Raw genomic sequence first — 15,245 nt, 5'->3', positions numbered from 1 at the left:
TGGGGGGGGGAGGGACAATGTAGATGGAGAGAATGAGAGAATGAGAGATCTCATACCTGGTGGCCTCCTTCCTTAAAGGGTAGAAACCTCAGAAAAAGCCACATGGCTACCATGACCAAAACTGAGTTTCAATCATCCTCTCATTTGAATCATCCGTTCCACCCAACATTTGCATTTATCAGGCACTGACGTGAAGGCAAGGCCATGGAGAAAAGCAGAGCTCTTAACGCTTCAAATAAAAGTGTTAAACAAATTTTCATTACTCCACAGAAGCCATGTTTTGTGGTAGAAAGAGGACCGGAACTAGGAGCCAAGGGTCCTGGTTTCATGCCCCCAGCTCTGCCACTTAGGAGCTTAAATCATTAAACTCTGTTCCATGGCATGTAAAATGGTGATTCGTGCCAACCGCCCTAACTCACAAGGTTGCTGTGACAATCGAGAGAGAAACAAATAAGCAAGTGCCTTGGAATTAAAAAGGGGTGGGTTGGGGGCGGCAGCAAAATATTTTCAAGTGCCTAAGTTTAAGGGAACCATTTATACTGGGAATTGCCAAGCTATGGGAATGTGCCCCACAGGATTTGAATGCAAATCCCCTGCACTCTCAGGCAGTGTTGGGCAGCAGTGCCCCTCAGCAAACCAGTTCTTGAAATGTTCTTGATAACACCACCCCTAAGCAAATGCGGTCTTTCCCTAGGCTCTTCACTGGTTTATTTTTAACACTTGTACATCAAATTTTTAGGGCTTTATTCAACCTAGCATCTTAACTGAGAATTCCTGGTCCCTTTGATCTGATCCCTCCTACATTTCTTTTTTAAAGATTTTATTTATTTGACAGAGAGAGACAGTGAGAGAGGGAACACAAGCAGGGGGAGTGGGAGAGAGAGAAGCAGGCTCCCCGCTGAGCAGGAAATCCAATGCGGGGCTCAATCCCAGGAAACTGGGACCATGACCCGAGCTAAAGGCAGACGCTTAACGACTGAACCACCCAGGCACCCCTCCCACCTACATTTCTAAAGCATACACCAATAAACGACAATGTGTTCAAAGTCTTTCTACTTTCCCAACAACTCCTCATTTTGATAACTCTGTCTAAATTCTATCTTTCTCCTTAAAGCCCAGTTCAAATTTTAACTCTAATTGCTCCTTCTACCACCCGCTGAGCTCTTACTATGTGCCAAATGCTGTTCTAAGCATTTCATATGGATTACCCTCAATCTAGTGACCCCACTGTACAGATAAATAAACTAATAACAACACAGCAAGGTCAAGTTTCCTGCCCAAGGTCTCAGAGAATTGTAACCCCATGCTACAGTGTCTGCCATCAAGCCAAAGTAATTTCTCCTCTTTATTAAGCACCAGCTTTTGGATAAATTATTCAATAAGGAACTGAAAATTTTCAGGACCCCCATTCTCAGGATGTAGGCTCATCTCCCATTGCTCCGCGCTGCCTCTCCCCAACTATTCTTGCTAGGCTCCTGTCTTCCCTCCACGTTTCTTCTCTCCCCTTTACTGTAGCCTGGAATGCACTTTTGTCAATACCCAAAATTGGAAGTGCTACAAAAGCCGACACTCAAAGAATGGACAGCTTCCTCTTTTGAAAGGCAGCATAATGTAGGGGTCATAGTTAAGAGTGTGGATGCAAGCCAGACTACTTAGCTCTGGATTCCAGAGCCAGCACTTAAGGCGTGGGTAAACCTGGACAAATATATTTCTCTGTACCCTTGTGAGTCTCTCAGTAAAACTACAATAATAACTGTGCCTACCACAGGGGATAGTTGCAAGGATTAAATGAGTTAATGCACACAAAGCGTTTAGAACTGTTCCCACCATAAAGGAAACAGGAGAACAGTGTGAGCATTATAAGGCCATAATTAGCAGTTCCACACTACCTTCTTCATACTGATAATACTTTGTGTTTTTTTACACTATGTAATAAATGTACTGTGTCAATGTCTTTCTCTCCCATTAGCTCCCTTTATATCTAGGGGGTGTTCAAACGCTTGTTGACTAAAAAGGCAGAAACCTAGAATATAAAGAGGTAAATCCTTCCAGACCAAACTGTTCCTGACAGGAAAAGAATTTTTAACATTTTTAAACAATGTCCAGATTATCTGATAATAGAAAAAAACTTTTTCATAAGTTAACACATTCTCAAGTATGAAAAAATGTTAGAAGTAAACTCTACAGCATCAAATTCTGTAAAAAAATAAAAATAAATTTTGTAAGTTTGTAAGAGTTTGTAAGAACTGTAGGGAATGTGAACAACATGGAATGCTTTCTTTAATTCACGCAGCTCAATTCAAAGCTTCAAATTCTGGTCCAATATATATTTTCAGAGTTCTACTATTTGTACATTGGAACAAAAAAAAAAAACCCAAGATGATTTATCTAAGGGACAGAGCTAGAAATAGGACCTCTAATTACTTAAATACCGAGGCCCCTAGATTAAAACATTAAACCTCAAAACCCTTTAGCCAAAGGATTAAGGAGATTAGAGTGGGCTTGACAAATTACCACAGGGTTAGGGGGAAAAAAAATGCAGACAGAAAGTAGGCCAAGCTTACACAGGGAACGAAATGAAGTTTAAGAGAAAACAAATGGTGTGTGTCCCTGAACCTCTAGAGGGGGAAAGACTGTCAATCTAGTGATTTCAACAATTAAAGAAAACAGTGTCAGTTTAAAAATAGCTCTTATAAAGTTCTTGGAAAATGTGAACATGCAGCAAAGTTAACCTCGGAAATAACGATTTTCAAATAGATCTTGGCAACTGGAGAGGAGAAATACAAGGCCAAAAAATAAACTTGTTATGATAACAGGAACCAGGATTCTCTCTTAAAAGGAATTCTGCTTAAATAGCTCATTAGTATTGGTCACTCCCACCAAAACAACCCAAATCAAAACTACTAACTCCGTCATCAACAGACTCCCCTTGGAATATTTGGTTTTCTGTCCCTGAAGATTATCAGTTGGCTCAAAATAAATCACAATTAATCTAGACAAGAGCTAAAAAGACTCCAGTGGCTACGTGAGAGCCTGGGAGAGCACTCGGCCTGGAAAGATTCTGAAGAGCTGAAAGTCTACATTTTGGCAAAGGCACAAGATGAAGGACCCAGGGGGGATCCAATAACTCTCCACAAATATCTCAAGTGTGAAAACAACAAGGAGGAACAGGAATTTCTTATCCTGGTACCAAATGTACTTCTGGCATTTTGAGAAGGAATAGAACATAAAATGAACAAAGAAAACAGCTCCAATTAATACCACCCAAAAAGATTTTCAAGGTTCAATTGTAGGCCTTCTTCTTGGGCTACTATATGTAATCCCATTATTCATACTAACTCATTTCTAGCAATTCTAGAGCTTCTCAAAAATATCTTGCCTATGTTACTCAGAATGTTTCCTTCAGCGTTTAACTCAAAGAGTTACCAGGATCAGGAAACAGCTCTATTTGGTGAAACTGAAATCTGATTTTTCACCAGAATTCTCCAGTTTGTAAATATCAGCTCAAAGGGAAAACAAAAAAACCAAACACACACACACACACACACACACGCGCGCGCGCGCGCGCGCGCACAATTCAGGCAAAACAAAATAGTCCACAGGCCCAATCTAGTGCTCAGGCTGTTTGTAGCTTCTGCTCTAAAATTTCTGTCAGTCACTTGCTACTATTTTTTCACTTTTATATTTAGATATTTGGGGGCTCTAAAATTTAGCCAGCCTCTAAGCAGATACAAGCTAGTTACTATTCAATATTTCTCATAGTTGGGAAGTATTCTGCTCCAGACACCAAGCATCATCAGAGACTTGGGTACACAGATAACCTTTCCTTCCACTGTGTTATCATTTTCTTAACACAAACATTTAAGTAGAGCAGGTATGCCCAAGTTAACTGAGTGCTAGCTCCTGGAATCTAATTTAATTTGCTATAAAAGAGTTACTGTAATAAAAACATCTTTAGAAAACTGAACAAAGCTAGATAAGCTAGATAAGGGGGTATCAGAATCTTACTTTCCCCACAAGCTTGACAATGTTGAGGACACAAGAAAGGAAACAGGAGCTGTGGAGGAAGAAAAAGTGTATGTAGTCTTTGGAGTCCTATGCCCTCCTTTCTTCCCTGAGGCTACTCTCATTTCCTACTCAGGACAGAAAGTCCTATCAATTCAGCCTGCTCCTTTTGCCTAAGGCCCACTTGTGAGACACTGGGACCACTGGGGTCGGTTTTCAGCCCTTGCGGAGTTTCTGTTTCCAGGCTCTAGAACAAACCTCATGAAAATCACAGGTACAGATTCTGGAGCCCACCTGGATACCCGCGGAACCAATCTCCTAGGGTGGGGATTCGGAATTTTTATTTTTTACAATTTGTATCTTTAACAGGCTTCCCCAGGTGATTCGGATGTGCTGCCAAGTTTCAGAATGAATGCAAAAAAATCCCCTTTGACCTACAGTACTGAGCCTATAACCCAAGAGGACTCGTAACGGTCTCTGTACATCACGTGGCATAAGCCAGTGGTACACACTGCTCCCTCTTCCTGGAATATTGAGGTTGCTGAACCCCCAGCACATCTGCGATGGTCTGAATGTTTACGTGCCCCCAAAATTCATGTTGAAACCCCAAAGGTGATGACAGTAAGAGGTGGGGCCTTTGGGCAGAGCCCTCCCCAATGGGATTAGTGCCTTATCAAAGAAGTTCCAGAGAAATCCCTGCCCCTTTCACCAAGTAAGGATAAAAGTGAGAAAACACCAACTAGGAACTAGGAAGAAGGTCCCTCTTGAAAATGTGATCGCGGCTAGTGCCTTGATCTTGGGCTTCCAGCCTTCGGAACTGTGAGCAAAAATTTCTGTCATTTGTAAGCCACCCAGTCTGCGGTATTTTGTTCAAAGCAGCCCAAACAGACTAAGACAACCTCTCACTTCTGTCACTTTTACTTGCTATTCAGGTCTTGCTTGAATTCTTCCCTGAGCTCCTTGATTCCAAGCCACAGCCCCCTTTATCCCTCTTATAACAGTTTGTAGATTTTTTCTTTTTAAGATTTATTTATTTATTTGACAGAGAGAGACAGCGAGAGAGGGAACACAAGCAGGGGGAGTGGGAGAAGGAGAAGCAGGTTTCCCGCTGAGCAGGGAGCCCCATGCAGGGCTTGATCCCAGGACCCCAGAATCATGCCGAGTCGAAGGCAGATACTTAACGACTGAGCCACCCAGGCGCCCCAACAGTTTGTAGATTCTTTACAGCGCTTGCCAAAGTTCTTACAATTTGATCAGAGCGGTTATCTGCATGATGTCAGTTCCTAACTAAATAGTCAAGGCCCAAGAGACTCAGAGTCATCTGTTTTGCCCACCGTTGTAACCCCATCCCCAGCACAAGGCTTGGCACATAGTAGGTGCTCTAGATAATTTAGGTAGAAGGTGCAGAATTGATGGTGTTTACAGGAGAGAGTGAGCTTCTTAACTCTACTGAGCATCAGCAGGCGACATACCACCAACACACCTAAAGGGAACTGCCTGAAGGGTTAGATCATTTCATAATAAGTAAGTTGCTCTTTTCAAGGTTTAAGATAGTAAGAGAACTAAATATGGAAGTAGGAAAGACTATTTGCACATATGAATGCAAAGTGAATCACTATTACAAATTTTCCACTGCGGATTAATTCACACTGTTAGGCTGGCAGTTTATTGAAAATGGAAGGTACAGTTTAAGAACTGCCATGAGGGCCCCTGGGTGGCTCAGACGGTTGGGCATCTGCCTTTGGCTCGGGTCATGATCCCAGGGTCCTGGGATTGAGTCCCGCGTCGGGCTCCCTGCTCCTTGGGAGCCTGCTTCTCCCTCTGCCTGTCTTTCATGAATAAATAAATAAAATCTTAAAAAAAAAAAAATTGCCATGAGTCAAGGTAGTCCAACAATGAACTCACAGCTGCAGGGGACACCCAGGTTTTAGAAATTAGGTGGAAGCATTTGGTAACAGAAGTCATTCCTCACTGATGCCATAAGAGGCCACAGGGAAATCAGAAACCATCAGGACTCAAGATCAGATTCATCTGGAGGGTATGGCTTGGGACCACATAAGGACACAAGCAACAGCAAATTTAAATTTACAGTAAATTCTGCTAGATGCCAGTGAGTTATTTGAATAAATTAAGATAAGTGTACCATTTACATGTACGCTTCAAACTAAGTGAAAAAATAGAAACCTATCATTTCTACTACTTTATGAGCAGATTCTCAAGTTCCCAGGATGGTCTTCAGTTTCTGTTTCCGAAGATCCAACCCATCCTCATTTCTTCCCACCCGCTGCCCCTTGCCAAGGTTAAGCTGAGCCAGGAAGGGCTTGATTCAGGGACTTTTCGGGCAGTCTAGTCCCAAAGCTTTAAATACTACTATATGCAAACATAGCCCAAACTTATCATTTCCAGTCTTAACATTTTCTCTGAGCTCATCTACTACCTACGACTGCCAACTTGCCGCATCTACCTGGACAAATGACGGCATCTCAAACTTATTATCTGATCTACTCAGAGCTCCTGGTTTTCCCTCCAAACGTGTCCACCCAGGTCAAGTCCACCTCAGCAGCAGTTATCATCCCAGCATCCAGACCTATCAAGTAAAACAACCCTTGATGCCTCACTTTCCCTCACCTCAGGCACACTCCGATCTCCAGCCAACCAAAGCCTGTCAAACACATCCGGAACTGGCCCTTTCTGCACCACGTCCACTCCTATTACCCTACTCCAAGCCATCCTCATTTCTCAACCCCTACCTAGTCTCCCTGCTTCCACCCTTGCCCCTCAAGCCATTTCCGCCTAGAAGCCAGAATGATTTTTTTCAAAAAAGAAAGCTACATCACTGCCCTGCTCCAGATCTTCCAGTTGTCTCCATCTGTACTTAACAAGCAGAAGTGGAAAGATCATAGAACTGAGAGTCTGAGCTCTGGCTCTGCTACTAACTCTAAATCTCAGCAAAATTATGTGACTGCCTCCTCCAAGGTCTTAGCTGCAAAATGAAAGGGCTATATGTTTAGCTTTAAAAGTCTAATATTCTAAATCCAGTATACAATTTAAAATGCCCATCTTGGCTTATTCCATTTCTCTGTTTCAATAAAACATCTATTTCATAAATCCTGTATTTAATCCCCCCACTCCCCATCCTGGGGTCCATGCTCAGGAACACAACACAGAGATGCCACAGTTTTTCTCCCACTTTCATTTGATTATCTTCAAGCAGAAAAGAGGGATAGGGGCAACTGGGTGGCTCAGTTGGTAGAGCATCTGACTCTTGATCTCAGCTCAGGTCTTAATCTCTGGGTCATGAGTTCAAGCCCTGTGTCGGGCTCCACACTGGGCATGGAGGCTACTGAAAGGAAGAAAGAAAAGACAGAAAGGGGAAAAAAAGAAAGAAAAGAAAGGAAGAAAGAAAGAAAAAAGAGAAGAGAAAAAGAAAGAAGGAAGAGAGGGGTACCTGGCTCAGTCAGTCAAACATCTGCCTTCGGCTCAGGTCATGATCTCAGGGTCCTGGGATGGAGCCCAGCTTCAGGCTCCCTGCTCAGAGGGAGTCTGCTTCTCCCTCTCCCTTTGCCCCTCCGCCACCGTTGCTTGTGCTGTCTCAAGTAAAATCTTAAAAAAAAAAAAAAGCGGGGGGAGGGGATAGAGAGGAATCTCAACCTTCCACTTGGGCAGGTCCATCTGACGTAGCAACTCTACAGCTGGAAGGTATCCACATAAGATCACCGAGTCCTGCCTGTACCCCTCAGATGGGTCATTTCAAGCTGCTACACATCTTCCAGTTGACACAAAACTAAAACTGACACGCCCACAGAAAAACCAAGTGCAGATTTTTGTGAGCCAGGCCTCTATGTGGTCAGAATACTGACCTTTTGATCATTTTTTTTCCCCTGTAGGATTCTAGGAAAGACTACGTTTTAACTGTGAGAATGACTTATTCCAGAAAAGAATATCATTTTTTTTAGGAGAACCAACTAAAATATACAAACGTTTGTCTCCACGAAATGAAAGGACAGTGTGGTGTAAGGAATTCACATGGATGTGGCCTGAGAATGAAGAAGAGCCAGGCGGACAAGATGATTTTCCCAGTTTGGTTCACTTTTTTAAAATACTGTTTTGTGGAAGCCATGGGGAAGGGGGTGGCGGCGAAGAAACAAACCGCAAAACCCTCACACTCAGAAAGCCAGGAAAGAGAACCTCCTCTGACTTGCCTTAGGACAAATTAAGCAAATAAAGGAAAACCACTTAGCCACCCCCACCCCCCCTTCTGTCAGGGCTACCAACAGCCAACTTGCTCTATCCCCATCCTCTATCCTTCTGCCCCAACGTCACAAACAGCCCAAGATATTGCTCATGTTCTGGTTCTATATCCAGAGTTTACCTGCTCTGGGGTGAATTCCCTGCTTCTTCTGACCCCCATCCCTATGCTTTCCTTTGATTCATCAGAATATTAAAATTTGAGATCTTAATAACCCTGCTTCCCAGATTTACTGCCCCTGCATGCCAAGATCTTAGCTCTGAACCCCCCCTTCACACTGGTTCTGCGGCACCCTGCATCTGCCCGGGGCTCCAAGGCAGCTGGAGTCACAGCTGCCACTAGCATGAGAACCCCCAACAGAAACTAGACAGAGCCAGCATATTAAAATGAACGCTCACAGCAAACACGGGCCGAAGACGAAAAGTTTACATCTACTCAAATCGTTGGCAGGTGACCCCGTGCCAGGGAAACCCCATTCTCCAATCACCAAACCCATGGAGGATTTTGCTCGTTTCAAATAACCACTCTGAAAATATATTGAAGGGCCATCTGGCATGGTCCTAGGTTTGAAATACATATTAAATCTGAGGAGCTTTGGGGCCTTAGAGAAATCTCAACTTGGCTTAACTCCTTTTCACCAAGGAAGCAAAAAGTTAACCAGGACTCTCTCCCCTGGAAGGTCAACTGGAAATCCAATTGGTTGAACACAGTAACTAGGTTCCTGGCTTTAAGACTGCCATTTGAAACTTTCTCTAAGCACCAAGTAGTAGGATACTCTGGACTCAACTGTCCTCTAATTGTTTTCCTGTGTGGAGACTGATCTACACACCAGACTGTCGCCTCGCCTGTGGCAGGGACCAGTACTTGCTTGGCATCCCACCCCGCACTTAAGCATATGGTTGAGCATTTGGTAAACAATGCAGATGATGTTTGCTGATTTGTCTTAAATTTGTTTTAAAGCAATTTTTAGTTCCTTGGTTTTTTTTTTTTTTTTTTTAAGAAAATAGGTTTAAATTCCCCCCTTATCTGCTTTTTTTTAAACTGGGAAAACAGAACACACCTTATTTGATAAACAAAGCAAAGAAAATCCCACTAAGTTCTTCACTCTACGCATTATAAGGCACGCTGACTGGCCATTATGAGGGGGGAATCTCACTTCAATTCCACTCTGCCCTAATTTGCTGCCTACCCCTCCTTGCAGCACAGGACAAAACGTTTGGTAAATATCTCATTACGGTGAATCTTCATGACTTAAGAGGTTAAAAGCAGAGTAGTTCTGCCATCTTGGTCACTTCTACCACTTGCTGTCCTCCCCCTTTCCCATTTTTCCTCAGCCTCCACACAAGTCCCATTCTGAAGACACCCAAACTCACTCCAGCTCAATAGGTGACTGTGGACAGAGCTATAACCTCTTCTAAACCAAAAGCTGACACCCCAGAGGAACAGATTTTCCTCCTTCAAGATAAGGGTTATCTTTCCAGCTAAGCATCCTAGAGTCTGTTTGGGTTTTGTTTTTAAGCCTAAAGGAATTTTACCTTCTAGCACCACCTAAGACTGCTATCTGGGTACACACAGAAGCCTTTGAGCAATGGATATGCAAATTAGAAGGTTTATACAATAGATGTGACTAAACCAAGGACATTACCTTAACAGATAAGCTTTCAGACAAATTCACTTCAAAACATTTCTACTAATCTGAATTTTGGAGTAACTGTTACTAATTTAGAATTTCAGTGATAAGATGTGTGCTCTGATTCTCTTCATTCAAACACAATGCTGCCATTTACCAAAGGGGCAGAAAAAAGAATTTTTTGTTGTTGTTGTTTAAAAAAGATAAAGTATTTTGGTTACTTGAAAAAGCCATCGCTGAATAACATTCTGTATCATATTTGTGACTCACTCTCAAATAGGATGTCACCGACACCCCCAGTCTTTCTTAGGTGGTAAACAAAAATATATTAGAACTTTAGTTTCATATTTTCTTGTAATTTACAGGAAACAAATCTTTAGAAATACTTTGCCTTCAACATTTTAACCTCTTAATTTTACTTTTTTATGGTTTGGATCTCAGAAAAACTAACTGGGGCTGAGGAAGTATTACCCCTCCCCCCTTTTGCTCTACAATGTTAAAGAAGTCAGTGTTCCCTCAAACAAGTAAAAACAAAAACAAAACAAAAAAAACAATGACAGCTCAAAACCTTCCTGAAACTTTCTCACGATAAATACTGTGACTGGGTTGTGGGTTATACAGGTGTATACATTTTTCAAAACACAGCAAACTGTGTACTCATGATCTCTGTATTTTACAGCATATAAACTATGGCTCAGTAAAAATTAAAAAAATAAATAAATAAACCTTCCTGAAAATCACATTTCAATATCTGTCATCAGTAATTCCTCTCAGACCTGAGTTCTTTGTGGGACAAGATCCTAAAGACAAAAAGGAATCTCACAACCCAAAAGCCATTGACACCCAGGTCCCCAGTTCTCCAGAAACTTCCATCTCGAATTTTCCTTCACACTGGAATTGCCCCAGATACGAAATTCCACTCACCTCAGCTGACTGAGACGGCATCTTCAGCTTGGTGAGCTTGGCTTTGGCAGGCACTTTTAAATCTGTTTTTTCAAAGGTCTGTTGCCGGTAGTCTTCCGGCAGGGGTTTCAGTTCAGGAGACTCACTAGGAGCCTGATCTTGACCATCCATGGGGCGGACATAAGCTGTGGGCTTCTGCTGCATTGCAACAGTTTTTGAGGGGAGGGAGGGCGGGGGGAAAGTCTGAGAAGGTGGCTGGGGAGGGGCCACCCCGAGGCTGGCGACTGCCACTAAATTGTCTTGAGGAGTCTCTTTATCGTGGACCTTTACCACGAGGTCTTTGGGAGATTTGGCCGGGCAATAGCCTTTATTGTTACTGTTACTGTTGTGAACCTTGCTGCTTCCTTGTGTCCTGGGAAGAGTTTGCTGGTTGGAATGTACAGGTGACAGGGGGGGCACTGGGGAAGGCAAGGAGAGTAAGGGAGAGAGCTCCCTCTCTGGAGCGGAGTCTGTCACCAAAGCACAGCGGTCTCCATCAGCCCTGCGGTCACCCTTTTTGTGATGACTGGAGCTGCACCCCTCCTGACCGAGGCGATCTTGGGCCGGGTGCTGGCTGTCTGGTGGGCCATAGCTTTTGACATGAGGATTTGACATTGGTTCCATTCTTGGCTGTGCCATCTTTGGATTGTGGCTGTTACCAACAGGAAGTGGTCCAGAGGCAGGAGTGTTAATAGGCTGGTGGTGGGCACTAGTGTGGAAGGAGTGGGATGGAATGCTGCTCCCCTTCTCAGGAAATAAAGGGTATCTTGGCCTTCCCAACCTATTTTCAGAAGCATCCAAGTGATGAGGGTGGGACTTGCTACTAAGGAACTCCTTCACTTCTTCATAGTTTCCCAACATGTTCTGTATTCGACTGGATAGCTCATCACCTTTTTCTGTCTGGAAAAAGATAGCAGAGTTAGATACTGAGAAAAAGAAATCTAAGGAAAATCATCATTTAATAAATGATGTTACACAGTACCATTTAAAGGGGGGAAAAAAACCAATTTAATGTGTAACATAACATTTAACATGCAGTTTAAACTCAATTTCCCTGTTGAGAAGCCCGTCCTGGACAAATATTACTAAAGACAGGAGATTAACATTACAAGAGAAGACCACAAACTTTGGCAATTTGAATAACAAGGTTCAGAGAACTTTCACAGTTTATTTTCAAAGACAATCTAAGATAAGTTGTCTTATTTTCACGTGTGTGGCCCTTGTTCAAACTCACTTTCACCACAGAGTTAAATACAGTGATAAATCAGGCTTTCTAGTATCCAATAAATAAATACCTTGTAGGGCTCTCCAAAAAGGGGGATCTTTTCAGAAAATGCCTCTTTGTCTTGGTGAGCTTCCTGGTTGCGTCTTTCCTTCTCTCTAATTCGAAGCAGGTTTCTGTCTTCATTGTACAAGCTGTTTCAGATGCCACAAAAGAACAAAAATAATAAAAATGTATCAGTGTCCAAGTTTTGCTATGCATATGTACATGTGTGAGGGAGGCCAGAAGAGGTCAACAAGAAGTGATGACAAGGGAGAGGTTTTAAAGAAGGCCTAAATCCTTCAACCCACTCCTGGATTAAGGCTGTGACCCTCCGGGCCTTGGGTCCTGGCTCCAGAAACCTAAGCCTTCACTCTGGAGTACCGCCTTCATGGCTCAGGACTGACTCCAAACTGAACAGTCTTTTATAGGCAGTCGTGGAACAGAGACAAGATTAATGATATTTTTACTTCCAGCTTGCAAAATATGGGGTAGAGGTAGGAGCTTTTCATCTGAAGGAGTCAGCAAGATGTGAACTTTAAAAAGGCTGTTTTCCTGGATCAGTATTATACATTTTGGAAGATTAAAATCAAAAGGCTTATTTCATAATTAAAAGATTACCAAGCACCCAAAACAGCATTTACTTTATTCTCAGCTTATTCTACTGGGAGTGCCTTGGCATGTTAAACCTGAAAAGATAATGTTTATTTCTCATTTCAAATGTCAAGGATGGGAAAATCCAATTTTAGATGTCAGCTTTACCTACCAAGAAGTCTGATAATCTGATTGCCCTACTTAAACCACATAAAAATACATCCTAAATCATCAAGCCCTGGCACCAAAAGTGGTTGAAAATGCATTCACTGACAAATGGCAGAGAAGGAAGCCAACGAGAGAGCAGTTTTAGCTAGCCGGTAAACCAGAAATGGGCCTGCCTCAGGGGGGCGACACAGGCCACACCCTCCTGACCCCCACATGTGATATATAAGAACAATGAAGGGAAGAACTATAAGCTGACTCTTGTCCTCATACACTTGCTTCTAGGGTAGCTACTGAATTTCCCCCCCAATATTATGTGAATAAATATGTAGGAAAACATTGCCTTGCCAAGACCATATGTATCTTTAGAAACTCTAGCCCTGATCTCAGACACCCCTTTCTTCTGGCCTCTCTGCTCTGGTGACTTCTCTTATTTCCTCTGACAAGAGCCTACTTACTGGTCTCCTTGCCTCCCCAACATCTTGTCCCTCTAAACTAGCCTTCTCATGGAAAGAAATCCAATCTATAAAGCTGTGGTTCTCATGCCACTATCCACATTTTAAAATAAGAGGCATTGGATGGCTCTCTGCTGCTGCAGAATAAATTCTAAGTCCTTGCCTTGGCATTAAAGTCCCCCCCAGAATCTGGTACAGATCTACTCTAGGTATTGCCCCACTGTTTCCCTGCAGGCCTGCCACATGCATTCTACCTGTCGGTAATACCCATCCCCAAACTTTTCCACTCTAATCCCCACCCCAGAGCCCTGAATGAAAACCAATTCTTTCAGGACCAGCTTACCCATGAAACAGGATTCTCCTGCAAACCATCTCTATATTCCAGGGATACCAGACTATTCCTTGCTCCTCATTGGTAACCTGGACTTTGATGCTTTCATTCTAATCACACAAATTTCCTCTGCTTCTCTCTCAACCTCACACCCTCATCCCCAATTTTCAACTACCAGCAAATCTCGAGTGGTTCCAATGACACCCACTCTGAAGACTTCCTCAAATCCACCAAGCCTGTGCTGATAGAACATACTGATTGCTTCTCTCTCCTCCTCCCCTTTCCCCTAGAATGTTAACTCCATCAAAGTAGAACCTCTCATTTATCTCTCTCCTGATGCTGACGCATGGTACTTTGCATAAAAACCAGTCACTAAATATTTTTTAATTAAAAAACAGCCACTATGCTTACAGTCTATTTTTGAAAACTTACTTGTAATTAAAACAAATTAACTCTGGAAGACATATGCAAAAACAATTAAAAAAATAGCCATCTAAAAAGCGATTTTCTGCTATTCCCATAGCCTTAAGCTATCTGGCTAAATTCACCTGGATGTGGAAAAGAATTCCCTGCTTAGTCCACCGGCACAAAAACTTTCCCTAAACGATGGATATCTCGATGGCCTACTTTATAAGAGAACTACAAAGTGAACTATTTAGGTTAGTCAACATACTGAAAGAAGTTGAGAAAAAAAAAAACTAAACCGGAAACTGTCTATGGAGTCTTCTTTAACACAGTCTGAATCTCACATGTTTTGGACAGTTAGATTTATTTCTGGTTGAAAGAAGCACAGTGGACTTGACCACTCAGGAATTCCTTTCAGTTATTTTATAATTTTGGTAATTCCTCATTGGCTCAAAAAAAAAAAAAAAAAATCATGTAACATTAGCTCCATTGGCGCCAAAAAGAGGGTTGATCAGGAAATCTTTTTCCTTCAAACTTCTTTTACAGCCACTTTGTTTGCAGAGGGGGTGGGGCACACAACTGTCTGTGAGCAACCTGAACAGCCAAGCTTCCCTTTTCCAAAGCTACGTGGTACAGGGACCCCACACAGGGTACACACAGGAGGAGAAGCAGCTTCCCAAGGCATCTGCTTTACTATTCTCTCCCTTTCTGATTCTGCTGGTTACAATGAGAGAGTCCCTGCCCACTTCTGAATTGCTACCTTCGTCTCCAAAAAGGTAACCCCAAATGGCAAAATTCTCAGTTCCAGATTGAAAAGTGAGGGTGTGAACAAGTAGCACCTTCAACCATCATCAGGCTGCTTGGGGTCCTCACGTAATTTTCCTATCAACTCCACACATACCTTTAAGAAAAGCTACCCTGGCGGCTTAAAAGTACTGAAGTATTTCTAAATTGATCAGCACAGTCTTATCTCAGTATCAGTTTGGTAAGTTTTACCACACACTTCTAGGTTTTAGTTCTCAAATAATAAAAATTGCTATGGAAATAATAAGAACCCAATTTTACAACATTCCTAACACTGGCTTATTGCTATGTGATTCAAAAATCAAGGTACCTCCCACAGGGAAGAAATCCTATTAAATTAAGGACTCTGCTTAATTAAAGGTTTTACTTCATTAGTTTAAAAAAAGTTAAAACCCACACCAAGA

The 15,245-nt window shown here is 42.5% G+C and overlaps 1 protein-coding gene across 5 annotated transcripts in view; it reads right to left on the bottom strand.

Moving 5' to 3' along the window:
- The window catches only part of AFF1 (AF4/FMR2 family member 1), a 202,261-nt gene that overhangs the window by 82,624 nt on the left and 104,392 nt on the right, over window positions 1-15,245 (bottom strand). For all 5 annotated transcript variants that reach the window (XM_035725783.1, XM_035725785.1, XM_035725787.1 and 2 more), the window contains 2 exons: window positions 12,122-12,242; window positions 10,809-11,726 (listed from right to left, as the gene is read on the bottom strand). In XM_035725783.1, coding sequence (XP_035581676.1) covers window positions 10,809-11,726; window positions 12,122-12,242 — 1,039 coding nt within the window. The remainder of the gene's footprint in view (window positions 1-10,808; window positions 11,727-12,121; window positions 12,243-15,245) is intronic.

Source organism: Zalophus californianus, chromosome 2 (genome assembly GCF_009762305.2).
Source record: "Zalophus californianus isolate mZalCal1 chromosome 2, mZalCal1.pri.v2, whole genome shotgun sequence".
Classification (NCBI taxonomy): domain Eukaryota; kingdom Metazoa; phylum Chordata; class Mammalia; order Carnivora; family Otariidae; genus Zalophus; species Zalophus californianus.
Note: the sequence above shows the minus strand (reverse complement) of the source record. Positions and strands in the feature narration are given on the sequence as shown.